Below are 18,479 nucleotides of genomic sequence, written 5' to 3'. Positions count from 1 at the left end.
TTAATTAATAAATGCTTGGTCTCTATCAGCACATCTGAGGATACTATGGGCAAAGGTGTAGTGGGCAGAAAGGAGGCCGGGGTCACAGCAACCTCCCTATGGTAGAGGGAGACAACACTTTGGTGATAGGTGAGGTGTGCTGCCACATTGTTTTGGGTCAATGTAAAATTATACCCTTTATAATCCATGGCCTCATTATTGTGTATGCCACCAGCGATCTGTAATTCCTCAAACACTGAAAGGTGTTGAGGCTGTCAAAGATCCAGACACCAAAGCGTCAAGCTGTAGCCAAACTGACACCTGACACCTGTGACTGATGGGGTATGTGAATGGCTGACCACTGCAGCCATAAATCTGCTGAGATTCCCTGAAGAGAACTAGTTGGGAGAGACTCTAAAATAAAAATGTTCGTTACAGGAGACTTTGTAGCATCACTCCCCCTTATCAGTGGTGAAGCCCTTTACAGACTTCTTTGCTCCCTTAACAAACTGTTCTGCTTTTTGTTGATAGAAGCTGTTTTGGAATTCCTTTGACATGTCTTGAAACTAATAAAAGGCAAGAAATCCGCAGATCATAGCTTCACTACCTACCAACCTCCTGTAGGCTGCAGGTCACTTCAGGCCTCTCTAGGTTTCTTCAGGCTTGAGTCTTTGAGAAATCACTTGTTCTTACATTGGAGATTTGGACTCAGTTGGTCATACCGAGATAAAAACTGTCTCATAAAATATTTACCCAAATTTAAATATATATAAATAAAAGTCATTTTAGGTGCCGGATACAATTCTGTAGGAAGGAATCAACGGGAGATCATAGAGACCTGCTTGACCATATGTAACACCCAATATGCAGAAACCCCACGAACCAGATCAGCTCACCACAAGAATGTGCAGCATCAGTTACAAACACAATCTAGTGCAAACCTTACGAACAGACTGTTTCCATTAGAATCAATATATGTTTTTCCTTGATCTAACTCATGTCATTCTTTCAAAAAAGATGACTCTAGGAAGGAGACTGTGATAGCTCAGAGAAATGGGGCATTCAGAAAGGCACTACAAAAGAAAAAAACCTCTCAGTGTCCAGGTCTGTTATCTTTCTACTTCCACCTGTAGGAGCCAAGCTCGGCTTCTTAGAGACTCACCCTATCTTTCTTGACCACTGTTATTTAACAGCCTACCTGACAGCCTCATGATTTAAAGCATGACACTGAGTTCACAGGCTTCCCCAATGCCTCACACCTTGTTATCAACCCAGGCAGCTATATGCCCAGTTGAGAGCTTGTTTGGAGGTTCTAGCAGGGGAGCGCAGCTACTCATATACCCTCGACCGAAGACTGGTCCATCTCTATTCAGGGAAGGCCGTCCTCTTCGACCAAAAGCAAGGGTTTGGGAGGGACATACATGGAGCGGTGAGAGAGGAAGGGGACACCCGCCTAGCCAGACAGATCATATGCCCAGTTGAATAACATACCTAATGCACTGCTTTCTTCCCTGAACTTTAAATCATTATTAAATTCTCCACTTTACTTTGGTCATATCATCAGCAGTTAACAGCTCACCTTCTAAAACTCAAATATTTTAAGTCTCTGACCATAGACCATAACCTCCAACCAAAACATCTCATTCAATTACTCCCTAGCTATTGATTTGTTAACTTCCTAACAACCTTTGTTCACAAATCCATTTGCCAGCTTTCTGACAATCATTAGCTCTTCTGCAGCTTTGCTTTCAACCCTGTGTATCTTAAATTCAGTGGTGAGCACTCAACCACTTTCTTACCAAAATCCTCAGTTCCCTTGAATTATGTTTCCCACCTGATAAAACCCTAATCTGACTCATTCCTTCTAAGCATGAAGTCAGACTCTAGGGAGCTGCAACAAAAATATTTTAAAGTAGCAGTGGTAAAGCTTTGGACTCTCAAGCATGAGGTTGCGAGTTCGATCCCTAGCAGCACATGTGCCAGGGTGATGTCTGGTTCTTTCTCTCTCCTCCTATCTTTATCATAAATAAATAAAATCTTTAAAACATTTTTTTTAATTCTAAAGTTAATGGCAGCAGACTGGTGCATTTCAAACCTTACTTTTCAATAACACCTGGCCATGGTATCCTTCTTTGGTCTGTTTTCTCCACAAACCTCCAACTATCTCATCAGTTTCCCACTTTATCTAAACAATAAGTGATGGAGATGGATGTGAACTAAAATTACTATGGTAATTACTTTGCAACACATACAAATGTCAAATCATTATGCTGGACATCTGAAATTGACATCACATCACATGCCACTTATACCTCTACTAAAAAGAACCCAAAAACCTTTCTTTTATTTGACTCCTTTTCCCCACCTGTGTAGACATTATCATAGGATTCATTCCAATTGCACAGTGTTATAAGTCTGTGGATCTCTTTGCCTCTTCCTAGAAGATTCTAAACTTCTTGAGTGTAAAAAATTTACCCTTGGATGTATAAAGGAACCATTTTAGAGACACAAAAATACTTGTTGAATATATTAAGTGGGGTTCTTTTTAATGTGTCTTGTAATTTTATTTCATCAGCAGAAAATTTAAGAACCTTTAAATTTTAACTATCATAAATCTATTTTTAACTTGACAATTATTTTTTGAACATTTATTACATGTACAAGACCCTGAGAAATAGCTCAGTGATTAGAGTGTATGCCTTACATGTCTGAGGTCCTGGGTTCAAACTACAGCACACAGAACAGCAACAAAGGCAAAACAAACAAAAAGGTGGAACTTTATTAACAGTAGAATGGTATTTTGACATGTCTCCTTTCCCTTTTTTTCCTATCAAAAAAAAAAAATTGGGTGAAGGAAAGTGGCTTCGGGTACTATGCATTCACAAGGGCATGGGCCTGGTGTCTTCACCACATGAAATATGTAGCAGTCTACTGCCTTAACCACTTGGCAACCCTAGCTCTAATATACATAAAATAATATGTGTAAATAGTTCCATCTGTTAAATAAACTATGAAACTTTGTCACAAAGTGTTTTTAATAACAAAGGTGAGTCATGAAATTGATTTCTTTTTAAAAAAATTCTCATAGACTGAGTTGCTTAGAGTGGGATGTAATTCCCACATAGCTTGAAATCACTGAAATTATTTGTTTACATATCTGGCTCTCCAGCTAACATGCACTTTTCATTTTTTAAAAAAAATTATTTATTTATTTTCCCTTTTGTTGCCCTTGTTGTAGTTATTATTGATGTCGTCGTTGTTGGATAGGAGAGAGAAATGGAGAGAGATGGGGAAGCCAGAGAGGGGGAGAGAAAGACAAACACCTGCAGACCTGCTTCACCTCCTGTGAAGCGACTACCCTGCAGGTGGGGAGCTGGGGGCTCGAACAGGGATCCTTACTCAGGTCCTTGCACTTTGCGCCATGTGCGCTTAAGCTACTGTGCTACCACCCGACTCCCACACTTTTCATTTTGTGTCTGTTCCACTCACTATTTTATGCCCAAGATCTAGTACAGTACCTGGAAAGTAGTAGATTTCAACAAATATCTCATCAGTTCTAAAGTGTTCTTTTTGTTTTACATTCTAAGTCTCAGAAATCAGACACTGGCATCTACCATAGTTTGACTGGTGGAAGTATGCTTTCTTAGTAGTGAAAAGAATAATGGTGCATATCATGATCTCAGATTAGATATCATCACAAATTTTACTAATGTATCTTATTTAAATTAAAAAGATGATGGTATAGAATTATGTAACAACAATGAAGACAAGTCAAAGAGGGGGCTGGATGGTGGCACACCTGGTTGAGTGCACATTTCACAGTGCACAAGGACTCAGGTTCGAGCCCCCTGGAGGGAGAAAGCTTCACAAGTGATGAAGCAGTGCCACAGGTGTCTCTCTATCTCTATCTTCCCCCTCCTCTAAATTTCTGGCTGTCTCTATCCAATAAGCAAATAAAGATAATAATAAAAAAATTAAAAAAGAGAGAGAAGTTAAAGAGTACAAAAGCAAATCACAGCCAAGCTAAACTACCATTCTCAGTTTGGGGTTGCCAGATAAACTATAGGTCACCCAAATCAATTAGAATTTCAGAAAAACAAAGTTTTTTTTTTTCTATAGCTATGTCCTATGTAGTATCTATGATATGCTTATCTGAAGCTAATTTACCTGCATGTCCTGTACTTTCACTTACGAACTCTGATAATCCTTTGCTAGTTAGAAAATCAAAAGTACCTCTCATTTCAGCATGAACCAGACTGTCCCAATTTTACGAAGACAACACATAAAGTATCTTTTAATACTTAAGCTGATATAGGTAGGAAACACACAAGCAACAACATATATTGCATGTTTGGCAATAAATTATTTTATGTAGAGAAAAAGGATTCCACAACTGTTGCAATATTATCTTGTAACTTTACATCCTTAACAAAATCCAGAGTTCCTTTGAAAGTTACATCCTGGTCTATTTTCTTACCTCAGCATAAGCTTTGGCCCATGAACTTGCCAACTGATGTAAATCTACTTCACCTGATTTTACAGCTTCCAAAGACGCTTCAGCCTCTCTGTCGTAATCTCTGATAGACTCTTCTTCTATAAACTGGCTCAGAGCTTCTTTTAAGTCTGTAATAGGGACCGCAAATGCCATCAGCAAAATCCAGACATATGTGGAGAACATTTTACCCAACTCAATATTTCAAAGTAGAATTTCATTTTACTACTTTTATTTATTTATTTTGTCTCCAGGGTTATTGCTATGGTTTGGTGCCTGTACAAAGAATCCATTGCTCCTGGTGGCCATTGTTTCTATTTTATATGATAGGACAGAAAGAAATTGAGAGGGGAGGGGAAGACAGACCTACAGATGTGCTTTACCAATCGTCAAGTGGACTCCCTCCAGGTGAGGAGTGGGGGTTTGAGCCTGGTCTTTGCGCTAGTCCTTGTGGTTTGTACAGTACTGCTTAACCAAGTGTGCCACCACCCAGTCCCTCATTATATTATTTTTATATGTTTAATAAAATCTCTAGTTAAAAACAACCTAGGGGATCATATACATAGATTAACAATTATTTTTCCTTGTAAAGCTAATGCATGAGGAATGGTCAAAATTCTTAACTCTTATGTATAATCATGACACAAGTTAAATTAATATCTTAAGTGGGCTCTGAAATCCAGCTCCATCAGCACCCAGAAAGAGAGAAGGAAAAGGAGAGGGACATATGGAGGTAACTATGATGTTATGAGTGGCTTGAAGGGGAAGAGAGGATTGGATCAGAAAAAAAAGGGGGGGCAATTATGTATAAATGTGGACAGATAGAGATGATAGGTTGGCCCATGTCTATAACCTTAGGGGAGCTATGGTGCATTACTGTGGGGAGAGTGAAGATTTAGAACTCTGGTGGTGGGGATGGTGTGGATTCAAACCCCTGTTAACATGTGATTCTGTAATATAAAATTAAATAAATTAATTAAAAAATCTTAAGTCCAACTCCAGTTTGAAACACATAAAAATCTCCAAATGTTAAGGGTGTCTGAGGGTTACCATATTTAAATGAAAGAGCTTCATATATACATATGTAGTTACATTCTTGGAATTTAAAAGAGAAATTGAAGAATTATCATATGAAAACTGATTTAACTCAGATGATCTATTGTTCATATTTTAGAGACGAAAATAAAAGAAAAAGCATTAAGTTGGGATACCTCCTCTTGACTCTGTCATTATGTAAACTTAAATCGATGGTTCTCAACCATTGGCATGCTTCAAAACTTTATGGAGAACTTACTGAACTAGAATGCTGTGGTCACCTTCAGAGTTTCTGATTCAGTTACAATAGCATGCATGGTACCCAAGAATCTGTATTTCTAACAATTTCCTAGGTGATGTTATATCTGCTATCAGGGGACAGCTTGAGAACCACTGTTTTAGGCAAATAATTTAACCATTCGATATACTAATTTCCTCATGGAGTGAAATTGTGGGAGGGAGTTTCTGGGTTCCTTTTAAGTCTAATCATATAAGATCCAATGTTTTCATTGAAATTTCTTTCTTTGAGATGGAACAAAGACTTGTTAAAACAGTTTAATGTAAATGGATTTATGGAATATATTTAGGTGGCAAAGATGATTCAGAGATTAGTATTCCTTCTCTCCATGGCACCTCAGGAAATGAAATCAGATCATTATAAAAAGGCACATTAGTTTATCTACTTAACTATTTACACAAAAGAAAGTAAGATACATCTGTTAATCTCTTTTGACAGCATCAGCATTATTAACACCCCCTGACAATCTTCAGAAGAAACACTGCATACAGTTAGCCAAGAGATATGGTGGCAAAAATATTTATCAACTGAAGGACAATTACTGTCTCTATAAAATCCTTTATTAGAATTACCAAATAAGTAAATGCAGTAAAAGTCAAGTTTAGCTTAGACCCTACTAAAATCCTATGTGTATTTCCTCCCTGATGTGAGGCCAAACAACAAAAACCTAATATCGGTATGGATACAACAAATGATCTTCAATGCTTTAACAATTGGGAGAAAGCCTAAGCTTGTCTGGTAAAGAAGGGACTACACAAAAGATGGAAAAAGGCAAGTCTCTTGACTGGCTCACTTAATGATGGTCTTCTTGATCACTGCCAGGCCACCAAACACCTGGGGCCCTAGTCAGAGCATCCTTGGATTCCCTCATAGATTCAATGGGCCTAGACCTCTAATAGATCCCTCTCTTCAACATCACTGGGCACTTCCATCAAGAACATCATCACAAGACCTGTTATGGGCTTCTTCAGGATCATACCCTCACTATGAACTAGCAATGGTTAGGGACTGCTTCACTTTCCGAAGGGAGGCTGGGTCATCCTACTCTGCCACTCAAGGGAGACTGGTCCTGAAATGAGAGCAGCCTAGAATGTTCCCAGCTGTGACCATAGACTGTGAACACAGACTGACAGGGACTCGGAGGTTACACAGGCTCCTGTGCTAAATCTGAATAAATATGGGTTCTAGTTCAGATTGATGTGGTAGTTGTCTTTATATATTTTCTTCAAATTTGGGAGCTACTCTCTGCCCTGATCCAACTTTCTAATCCTATTCACAACTCTGACACCATCTACAGACAGTATTTTTAGTCCATCTGCAGGTTAGCTATCAAGCTCCAGCAAAAATTACCATAGTCATGGTCCCCTAGGATCATACCTAAAATAGACATCCAGCTTCTATCCACCTTAAAATCCCTATTCCCACCTGCTCTATTCCTACTTTATGGTTCCTGCTCATTAAACATTTTGTCCTGCTTTATATCTTATTGCATTTCATCCACAAAAGTGTGGTAATGTTACTATGATTTCATCCTGAACTCCCTAGGCAGATGACCTCACTAATGTGTCCTGGAATCTCTCCAGAGTCCTACCCCACTAGATAAAGATAGAAACAGGCTAGGGGTATGGACTGACCTTCCAACACTCATGTCCAATGGAGAAGCAGTTACAGAAGTCAGACCTTTCACCTACCTTCTGCACCCCACAAAGAATTCTGGATACTCCCAGAGGGGTAAATGGGAGATGAACAGAGGCTCTGAAATCTAACTCCATCAAGATCCAAAAAGATTAGGGGAAAAAAAAAAAAAAAAGAGAAGGCTTTTAAAAAAAGATTATAAGGTAAAAAAAAGGGGGGTAAATAAATATAAATATACATGTGTGTGTGTATGGAATTAAAAAACATTAAATGCAATGTATGGTTGAAAATGATAAAGTTGGAACTGATATGCTGGAGGAGCAGATCATTGCTTTTGAGGACTACGTGCAGTCTATGGATGTAGCCGCTTTCTTTTCTTTTCTCTTTTTTACAGATTTTTAATTTTTTTTATCTTTATTTATTTGTTGGATAGAGACAGTCAGAAATTGAGAGGGAAGGGGGTGATAGAGAGGGAGGGAGACAGAGAGACACTTGCAGTACCGCTTTACCACTTGTGAAGCTTTCTCCCTGTAGGTGGGGACCAGGGGCTTGAACCTGGGTCCTTGTGCACTTTAATATGTGCACTCAACCAGGTGCACTACCACCTGGCCCAAATATGGCCGCTTTCAACAAGATCTTAACTAACAATCCTAAATAAAAGGTTCAAAGAAAAGATATGGTCCAGGAGGTGGCACAGTAGATAAAACATTGGACTTTTAAGCATGAAGTCCCAAGTTCAATCCCTGGCAACACGTGTACCAAAGTGATATCTGGTTCTTTCTCTCTCTCCTCCTATCATTGCTCATGAGTAAATAAAATCTTAAAAAAATAAATCAACAACAGCCAACCAAAATCTGTAATCTTGGGAGAATTACTGTAGTTTCCAATGGACAGAATGGGGACACAGAATGCTGGTGGTGGGAAAGGTGTGAAATTATACCCCTGTTATCTTATAATTTTGTATATCAATTTTAAATCACTAAAAAAAAAGGTACTCAACAGACTCAACAGTGAAATTCTTTAATATCTCAATTACTGATATTTGAAATGCATTATGAATCTACCTACAATTAAGGGTTGTAGTCCAGATCTTAAAATTAATTTTTCATGATACACACTAATTTCATACTAAACAATTCTGAAGGTCATGGAAAAATACTTAGTAAAGCAAAGATCTGAATAACTTTTCTTGAAAGCAGTTAAACCATTTCTATTTCATATCCGTTACATTTCTTAGGCATTTCATGTCTTCTAACATGAAACATCCAATAACAGAGACTATCAGGAAATAATAAAGTGATATTAAAAATCGACATTACCTTTTTCTATAAAGCATGGTAAATTGTGCAAAAGCATCAGGCGTCCGAGTAAATGACAGGCATTCTCTTGAACAGGAAATCTAAGTGGTACCCTGAGTTCTAAGCATTGACATCCAACTTTGAATGTATACACAAATTCCCTCTCTCGGTTGCAGAATCTTTCTCTGTTTTTCTTCATCTTCTTTGCAGGATTTTTACAGAAGCAGCAACAAGGGGAAGAAAAAAGATCAGTTAGTTCTAAGTTCACTAAAAGCCATGTTTCAATATTACTCTGTGCCACATTCAAACTTCTTAGAAAATGTCTCACCAGAGACTTTATTTACGAAAGTCTGAGTTAATCATCGCTTTTCCTATGTTTATCCCTGCATTTTAATGGAGAATATCAAGTCCTGTTCTTTACCCCCTTCTCTTTTTCTCTTATTTTTTCCTTCCTCTGTCTCTCCCCTCCCCCTCCTTTGTACGCATGTGTGCATGCCTGGGCCTCATTGCACAACTACAATTTGGCTGTTCCTCAAGTTAACTCTTTCCTTCCCTTCCAGATACAGTGAGAGAGAGAGAGAGAGAGAGAGAGAGAGAGAGAGAGACCAGAGCTCCCCCTAATGCTAGTGCCACGAACTCTCATATGGTGCCAGGACTGGAACACCCTGACATATCCTATCACATGAGGTATCTTTTGGCCAAAATCACTCCTTTCAATAAATGAAAACAGGTCCTTTAAATCTTTATTTCAGAAAACAAACAAACAAACAACAACAACAAAGACCACCATAAAAGTACTATATATTCTCTAGGCAGGGTTATCAAGACTAGGAAGGAACATGGAGAAAAAAGGATTCTTAAGTGACAGAAGACTTAAAAAAATTTTTTTTTTATTTATAAAAAGGAAACATTGACAAAACCATAGGATAAGAGGGGTACAACTTCACACAATTCCCACCACCAGAACTCTGTATCCCATCCCCTCCCCTGATAGCTTTCCTATTCTTTAACCCTCTGGGAGCATGGACCCAAGATCATTGTGGGATGCAGAAGGTTGAAGGTCTGGCTGACAGAAAGCTTTCTATTTGAATGAAAAACTAGTCTACAACAGTGAATTTGTGCTTCTGTGAGGCTCCAGATGTATTAAGTCATCACTGTCATCAGAAAGAAAGAAAGGAAGGAAGGAAGGAAGGAAGGAAGGAAGGAAGGAAGGGAGGAAGGAAGGGAAAGGAAGAGAGGAAGGAAGAAATGAAAGAGTAAGAAGGCAGACATGGCTGGCCAAATATTTTATGAAATAGTTGGTGAATACAAGAGGAAAAAAAAGGGGGCTGGGAGGTGGTATACCTGGCTGAGAGCACATTCTAACGTGCAAGAACCTGGGTTCAAGTCCCCGTCCCCATCTGCAGGGGAAAAGTTTTGTGAGCGTGAACCAGTGCTGCAGGTGTCTCTCTGTCTCTCCCTCTCTATCTACACCTTCCTTCTGGATTTCTCTGTCTCTATCCAATAAATAAATAAATAAATGGTTTAAAAAACAGATGTGAGATCAAGAAATACCCTTAGAGATCTCAGAGGTTATGGATAAGAGATCTTATCAGGAACAGGTATATGGTACTGGAAAAATTTCTATGTGGCAAAAACAGATGCAGAAAAAACGAAAACAACATACTCCACAACAAAGACTAAAAACTATTCAGAAAGAAAATCTAGTCAAAAAGAGTGAGAATCTATATGAATTAAAGACTTATTTATCAATTTCTTTAATAAGTTCCGTGTTCTTAGGTTTCTCCTACCAAAATAATTCTCACAATGTTCTTTCCATCAAATTCATAGTAATCTTTATAACATATATTAGTTATAGGCTTATAGCTCTTCTATGGCATTTCTTTTTTATTTTTATATCTTTAAAAAAATTTTAAAACATTTATTTTTGTTTTGTTTTTGTTTTTGTTGCCCTTGTTTTATTGTTGTTACTGACGTTGTCATTGTTGGATAGGACAGACAGAAATGGAGAAAGGAGGGGAAGACAGTGGGGGAGAGAAACATAGACACCTGCAGACCTGCTTCACCGCTTGTGAAGTGACTCCCCTGCAGGGGGGGGGGAGCTGGGGGCTCGAACTGGGGTCCTTATGCTGGTCCTTGCGCTTTGCGCCATGTGCACTTAACCCACTGCGTTACCGCTTGACTCCCCTTCTATGGCATTTCATTGCTCTTAGAATAAAACTCAAACTCCTTAACCCAAGTGTACAATGCTCCACTTTTATCTCTAGACTCTTCTAACAGCAGCTGCATCCCTTCTCTCCAACACAGTGTACAGTCACAATGAGTTATCTTCAACACCAAACCTCTTTTCACTCCCATGAGTTCAAATTCCTTCCTCCACCTCTCTTCATTAGTTGGACAACCACTATTCATTATTCAGGTCTCAGTAGAGGCCCCAGAGATTCTTACAATCCACAGGACAGGCATAAGAATTATTTAAATAATAAATTCAAAGGACCAGGAAAACCCAGGATACTAAATAAATGGAGACTAGCAATAAAGATAATAAAAGAAGCTCTCGAGTTAGATAGCATAATGGTTATGCAAATAGACTTTCAAGTCTGAGGCTCCAAAGTCTCCTGTTCAATCACCCAATCACCATAAACCAGAGCTGAGCAGTACTCTGGTAAAACTAAGTAAATAAATAAAGCTAAGAACATAAAAAGAAAAGTCACAGACTGCTAAACTGAGCATCTATGACGACGACGGCTAAGGCATTAAGAAACAAGGTCGCGGGGGAGTAAAAGATACTTGTTCAGATTCAATATTTTCAATAAGCATGCACTACTTGTCTTGGTTTCAATCCGTGACTCTTTAGTTTCCTGTCCCTCGCTTTCACAGTAGTATGAAATCAAGGAGGGTTTCCTGTGCAAAGAAAAATGCGATTGGAGGACTGCTGCATGAAATTGATAGCCCTAAAACAGGGGAAGTGCTGAAGCACAAATCAGTCAGGGAAGAGACAGACAAATCGGAGCCTAAAAACCTCTTGGCGGGGGGCTTTAGCTTGAGCTGGGCTCCCTAATCCACGTCTCGGGACTCACCTCCGCTGGCCCCACTTTCTGAGCAGATCCACATTCGCAGCTGTCAATGAGCCTAGGTACCAGGAGCATCAGCTGACTTACGTTCTGGTCCACACAGCCAGAAGATTCGCTTCCGCAGATTCGCCCGGACCGTTTCCTCATTCTTTCACTCTATAGAAAATTCATTCGTCTATGTGCCTCCTTTTTATCCAAATTTCATTTGATAATTTAAGAAATGGTTTAAGGTGGGGTTACCCGGTTATTACATATTTCAAAGACGGTGTATTAAAAAAAAGCAGTGTTGTGATGAAAGTGCGGCTGCCTGTCACGCACTCGCCTCTGGAACACCGGATGCAGAAGAGCGATGTCCTGAAAGGGGCGTGGCTATTTGCTTCTCAGCACGCATGCGCAGCTGTGTAGGACGGCGCACAACGATTGGGAGGCGGGTGGTTGGGAGGGCGGAGAGCTCAGGGTCCTGGTTTTGGGCGGGAATTGAAACGGCCGCCTCTGCCTGCCAGGATTAGGAGCTGCAAGCTTCCAGCTTTAAGAGGGACCATGGTGCGGCCCGTGAGGTGAGTGGTTCGTGATATCCGGCGAGAGTGGAGGATTGGACAGGACTTCCCACCCAGGACTGAGGGGCAAAGGGCGGGGGAGGTGGCGGGGTTGCTGCTTTGGGGGACTCCTCCAGTTTGCACTCAAGACACCCCTTCTCCTGTGTCTCATACCCTGCACCCCCCCGACACACACACGTTTTGCCTCTCCTCTAGCCGTCTCCCCATTTCACCCAGACCTTGGTGGTGCTGGCAGTCGAGCCCCGACGTTTGTCTTCTCATTGGCTCATCGCCATTTGTTCCTTGATACAAACAGTGCGGGAATCTCAACGCCAAGCATAAAGGTCACTTTCCCTGAGTCACACTGAAGCAAGAAAGGGTCAAATTTTTTAAATTTAATTTTATTAGTGATTAAATAGTGATTTACAGAATCGTAAGATAAGAGCTACAGCTCCACACCGTTCCCACCACCAGAGTTCTGAATGTCTAATAACCTCCGTTGTAAGCTACAGCAGTTCTCTTAAGGTTGCAGATACGCATTATCTATTATTTCTACAGCGACCTGTCTAGATTTGTATGTATATTTACCCCCGCTCCATGGTCCCATCTTCTCTTCCTTTCCAGATCACACATATACCTATTACTACTTCTACTGACCCTCCTCTTTTCCTCTTCACTCTCCGGGTCCTGATGGAGCTAGAATTCAGAACCCTCTTATCTTCTTTCTCCTAGCTTTTCTCCCCCACTAGGAGTCTGGATCAGAATTCTTTATGGGGTGCAGAGGGTGGAAGGTCTGGCCTCTTAGTTGCTTCCCTGCTGTACATGGGCGTTAGCAGTTGGATCCATACGCCCAGCCGGTCTCTCTCTTTCCCTAGTGGGACAGGGCTCTGGGGAGGGAGGTTCCAGGACATATTGGTGAGGTCGTCTGCCCGGGGAAGTCAGGTTGGCATCTTGATAGTGTCTACAACTTGGTGTCTGAAAGGTGGCAAGATAAAAAGTGGGACAGAAATGAATAAATAATAAGTGAACAGGAACCAAAAAGTAGGAACAGAGCAGATGAGAATAGGGATCTTGGGGTAGAAAGAAGCTAGGAAGTCCAGTTTAGGCATGTTCCTAGCGGCCCACGACGATCATAGTTTTTGCTTGAGTTTGATAGCTAACATGAAGTTGGACAAAATATTGTCTGAGAAGATGGTGTCATAGGAGAGAAAATGACTCGAAAGTTGGAGTAGGGCAGAGAGGAGCGCCCAATCTTGAAAAAAAAAAAAAAAACAACTGTGCATAAAGTTTAACTTTTTACCCTGTCCACCTGACCCAGGGCCCATTTATATTCAGATTTAGCACAGGAGCCTCTGTAACCTCCGAGTCCCTGTCAGTGTGTGTTCACAGTCTATGGTCACAGCTGGGAACATTCTAGGCTGCACTCATTTCAGGATCAGTCTTCCTTGAGTGGCAGTCTTCCCTTCAGAGAGTGGGGCAGTCCCTACCATTGCTGCTTAGAGTGAGGACAAGGTGCTGTGAAGGCCTGCAAGAGGACTTGTGATGGTGTTCCTGATGGAAGTGCCCAGTGATGGTGGAGAGTGGGATCTATTAGAGGTCTAGGCCCATCACGTTTGTCTGGCAATCCAAGGATTCACTGACTATAGCCGCAGATGATGGGGTGGTCTGCTATTGGCCAAAAAAGCCATCATTAAGTTGAGCCAGTCACTTTACTTTATCCAGCTTTTGTAGTCCTTTCTTTATTTGATGAGCTTCAACTTTCTCCCAGTTGTTTAATTGTTAAGTGTCATTTGTTGTACTCAACCAGACTTGGGTTTTTGGGGTCTGTCTTTTTTGGGCCTTTCTACTAAATTGCCAAACTAATTTGGTCTAAGTCTGATTGATAAGAGAATTTTATGATGTCTTTCTTCTTTAGGTACTTTTACTAGGATTCCAGGCTTATTAGGTCTAAGTCTAATCACAAAGGGCTATTAAGTACTTTTACTTTGATCTATATGATTGGCACAAGGGTTAACTTTTAAAGAGAAAAGCAATGGTTCACTTCTTAGTTAAAGAAATATGCAGGGACTCAGGCACATGCGCAGTGGGTTAAGCGCATGTGGTGCAAACTACAAGGACTGGCTGAAGGATCCCTGTTCTAGCCCCCGGCTCTCCACCTGCAGGGGAGTCGCTCCACAGGCGGTGAAGCAAGTCTGCAGGTGTCTATCTTTCTCTCCCCTTCTCTGTCTTCCCCTCCTCTCTCTATTTCTCTTTGTCCTATCCAATGATGACAACAATAAAACAAGGGCAACAAATAGTGAATAAATAATTTTTAAAAACTTAAAAAAATATATGCAGTTGTTAGCAACCCTCCCCCTCCTCCCAGCACAAACAGGGCTTTCTCCTGCTGTCATCCGAGTAGCATTGGTCGGTGGCCTTAGAATCTGCTCCTTCTGCCCATGAGTCTGCTGACAACCCAAACAAGTTGCGCTCTCTGTATACATAAAATAAAAAATATCCTATGAAGCTTGTTTCTGTGAGTGACTATGGGAAGGCTGATAACTGTATAAAAGGGCAGCACCATTGTGCTGGGGCCTACTTTCCTGTGGACATGAGTCTGGCTGGGTCAGCTAGCAGAATAAACATGGCTTCCTCAGGGTGTCGCATCTCTCTGCCTGAGAATCTGATAACAACAGCTAGTACTCAAACCTAAGCCACCTGACTCCAGGTCCTTCATGCTTTTTCCATATCACTCTGAAATGACTCCTCTGCTGAGCCCAGCTTGAGTGCCATCCTTACTTCCACATTCTCCTAGGTGCGGGAGGTCACCTCCTAATGAGGGGATGTAGTGAAGAGGCTGAAAATAAATGTCGAAGTGTGGTGAGACAGGGGAAAGCCCTCCTTCGGAGCATAATTTGGCGGTGCCTTTCAACTCCTGAGACAAGTCATGAATGATGAGGAGGAAATACTGGGCAATCCAGATAGAACAAAACTGAAGGGTCTGGGCTCGACTGTGTTTGAAGGGTGAAAAGGCCATTACAATGGAAATGGAGAATGGTAAGGAATTAGTTTGGAGATATGGGCAGGGACCTGAACAGATGGGTCTCAAAGACTTCAGAAAGGAACTTGGATTTTATTCTAATGCAATAGAAAATCATAGATAACTGTTAGAATCCACTGTTACAAATTTGGCTTTATAAATTCTCTGGGTTGCTGGAGTGATTGGGATATGGGGCCATGAGAATAGCAGCATGGAAGCCAGTGAAGAAGGAGTCAGCTCTATCATTTGGAAGTGGTTTGTGGCAGCATGGTATTGCCAGTGGATGTGGATTGGAATGAATGAATTTGGTATATATTTTGGAAGTGCTCCTAAACAGAACTTGATGATAAAGTAGAGAGGAGACGACTGGTAAGGAGAAAAAAAGAAGCATCAAAGATGATTCCATAATATTCTTGGCTTGAGCTACTGATTGGGTGCTCTTTGTACATATTAATGAGATGGGGAAGACTTTCGAACATGTAACATTAGAAAGCCTATATTCAGGAGGAAGAGACTAAGATTTCTTTTTTTTCTTAATGCCATTTAATTTTTGTGGTTTATTGATGTATTTGCTTTTAATTTATATTTATAAAAAGGAAACATTGACAAAAACCATAGGATAAGAGGGGTACACCTCCACACAATTCCCACCACCAGAACTCCATATCCCATCCACTCTCCTCATAGCTTTCCTATTCTTCATCCCTCTGGGATTATGAATCTAGGATAATTATGGGGTGCAGAAGGTGGAAGGTCTATCTGGCTTCTGTAATTGCTTCCCTGCTGAACATGAGTGTTGGCAGGTCGATCCATACTCCCTGCCTGTCTCTCTCTTTCCCTAGTGGGGCAGGGCTCTGGGGAAGTGAGGCTCCAGGACACTTTGGTGGGGTCATCTGCCCAGGGAAGTCAGGTTGGCATCATGGTAGCATCTGGAACCTGGTGGCTGAAAAAAGAGTTAACATAAAGAGCCAAACTAATTGTTGACTAATCATGAACCTAAAGTCTAGAATAGTGCAGATGAAGAGTTGGGGGGTTGGTCTCTGTTTTGTAGATAGTGGTTCTATTTTAGTTATATTCCAAAGAGCCCATGACTATTACTAGTTTTTTTATTTTTTTTCCCTGAGCCTGCCATCTGATATGCAGGTGGATCCAAGTTATTGTCTGGGGAGATGATGTCATGGCTGGGAAAAGGACCAGGAAGCTGCATCAGGGAATAGAGTAGCTCCCGAATATGGGAAAGGTGTATAAATATTGTTGACTGTAAACCCCATCGAGTTGATGTGATCTGGGGCCCATATTCAGCATAGGAGCCTATGTGACCTCTGCATCCCTGTAGATCGGAGCTCATTCTGTGGTCGTGAATACGAACGTTCCAAGCTGCCCCAGTTACAGGACCCATCTTCCCTCAGGTAGAGCACACATGTGAGTTCAGATCTACAGGGATATTATTTGATATTATTTGATATGAATTGAGAGAAGCATGCAGGAAAGTGGGCCCCACCCTAAGGTTCCAGGACTGGGGGAAATGTGAGGTTCCTGCTGTCATAGGGTTCAAGAAGACAATAGATAGTTATTGTTATCATCACATTATTTGGTAATTGGGTTAACTCTGAAAAGTCCCTTTGTTAGGGTTTGCTGTATAATACCCAGCATCTTCTATATATCGGTGCCACCAGTTGCTTCTGTTCTACCTGGTCTAGACTTTTGAGAGAGTCAACATATCAAAGACTCACCCTATGTATTAAAAAGACTCAGTCTGTGTTTTAAAAAGTTCGAGACATATAATCAATTTTTCCTCTCATATTAATTAAATATGACTACACTTTAATAGGAGTGTACATAAACACCATTCCCACCACCAAAAGACTGTGTCCCATCATACATACACACACACACACACACACACACACACACACACACACACACACACACACACACACACACACACACACACCTGCCGCCGCCACCCGGGAAGCCGAACGTCCACTCTCCCTCTCACCACAGGGTTTTTACTTTGGTGCCCTACTCTCGATATCAGATCCTGCTTTTAGTTTCCCTTTCTGTTCTTTGTCAACTTCTGTTGATAAGTGGGATCATCCCATACTCATCTTTATCTTTCTGACTTAGCTCACTTAATATAATTTCTTCTAGTTCCGTCAAAGATGGGTCAGATAAGGTGGGTTCACTGTTTTTAATAGCTGCATAGTATTCCATTGTGTGTATATATACCACAGCTTTCTCAGTCACTCATCTGTTGTTGGGCACCCGGGTTCCTTCCAGGTTTTAGCTATTATGAATTGTGCTACTATGAACATAGGTATACACATATCTTTTTGGTTGGGTGTTATGGAGTCCTTGGGGTATATCCCTAGAAGAGGAATTACTGGGTCTTATGAAAGGTCCATGTCTAGCCTAGTGAGAGTTCTCCAGACAGCTCTCCACAGAGGCTGGACCAATTTACATTCCCACCAGCAGTGTAGAAGGGTTTCTCTGTCCCCACAGCCTCTCCAGCATTTGTTGCTGCTGTCCTTTTTGATGTATGCCATTCTTACAGGAGTGAGGTGGTATCTCAATGTTGTCTTTATTTGCATTTCTCTGACTATCAGTGACCTGGAGCAGTTTTTCATGTGTTTTCATGCCTTTTGGACCTCTTCTGTAGTGAATGTTCTGTTCATATCCTCTGCCCATTTTTAGATGGTGTCATTTGCTTTTTTGTTGCTAAGTTTGCTGAGCTCTTTGTATATTTTGATTATTAGTCTCTTGTCTGATGTATGGCATGTGAAGACCTTCTCCCATTCTCTGAGGGGTCTCTTTGTTTGTGTGATGGTTTCTTTGGCTGTGCAAAAGCTTTTCAATTTGATGTAGTCCCAGTGATTCTTTTTTGTTTGTTTGTTTTAGTCTTCCTTGCAATTGGGTTTGAATCATGAAAGATTGTCCTTGAGGTTTAGGTGGGAAAGTGTTCCACCAATGTTTTCCTCTAAGTATTTGATAGTTTCTAGTCTAACATCTAGGTCCTTGATCCATTTGGGGTTGACTTTTGATTTGGGTGAGATAAAGTGGTTCAGTTTCATTCTTCTGCATGTTTCAACCCAGTTTTTCCAGCACCATTTATT

General features: G+C 40.8%; 2 protein-coding genes across 5 annotated transcripts in view; one reads left to right on the top strand and one right to left on the bottom strand.

Moving 5' to 3' along the window:
* C4H12orf4 (chromosome 4 C12orf4 homolog) overlaps positions 1–11,960 on the bottom strand; it is a 45,150-nt gene extending 33,190 nt beyond the window's left edge. The window contains exons 1-3 of one of the 3 annotated variants that reach the window (XM_060190254.1): positions 11,818–11,960; positions 8,759–8,936; positions 4,457–4,602 (exon numbers count right to left, since the gene is read on the bottom strand). In XM_060190254.1, coding sequence (XP_060046237.1) covers positions 4,457–4,602; positions 8,759–8,936; positions 11,818–11,958 — 465 coding nt within the window. In that variant the 5' untranslated portion in view covers positions 11,959–11,960. Of the gene's footprint in view, positions 1–4,456; positions 4,603–8,758; positions 8,940–11,817 lie in introns of all 3 variants that reach the window. The other 2 variants (XM_016189634.2, XM_016189633.2) reach the window with 2 other exon arrangements.
* Positions 11,961–12,211: 251 nt separating this feature from the next.
* Positions 12,212–18,479, top strand: part of RAD51AP1 (RAD51 associated protein 1) — a 31,639-nt gene continuing 25,371 nt past the window's right edge. For both annotated transcript variants that reach the window (XM_060190253.1, XM_016189621.2), the window contains exon 1: positions 12,212–12,368. In XM_060190253.1, coding sequence (XP_060046236.1) covers positions 12,352–12,368 — 17 coding nt within the window. In that variant the 5' untranslated portion in view covers positions 12,212–12,351. The remainder of the gene's footprint in view (positions 12,369–18,479) is intronic.

Source organism: Erinaceus europaeus, chromosome 4, assembly GCF_950295315.1.
Source record: "Erinaceus europaeus chromosome 4, mEriEur2.1, whole genome shotgun sequence".
In the NCBI taxonomy this organism is placed as follows: domain Eukaryota; kingdom Metazoa; phylum Chordata; class Mammalia; order Eulipotyphla; family Erinaceidae; genus Erinaceus; species Erinaceus europaeus.
The sequence above is the reverse complement of the archived record's forward strand: the minus strand, read 5'-3'. Positions and strand labels throughout refer to the sequence as shown.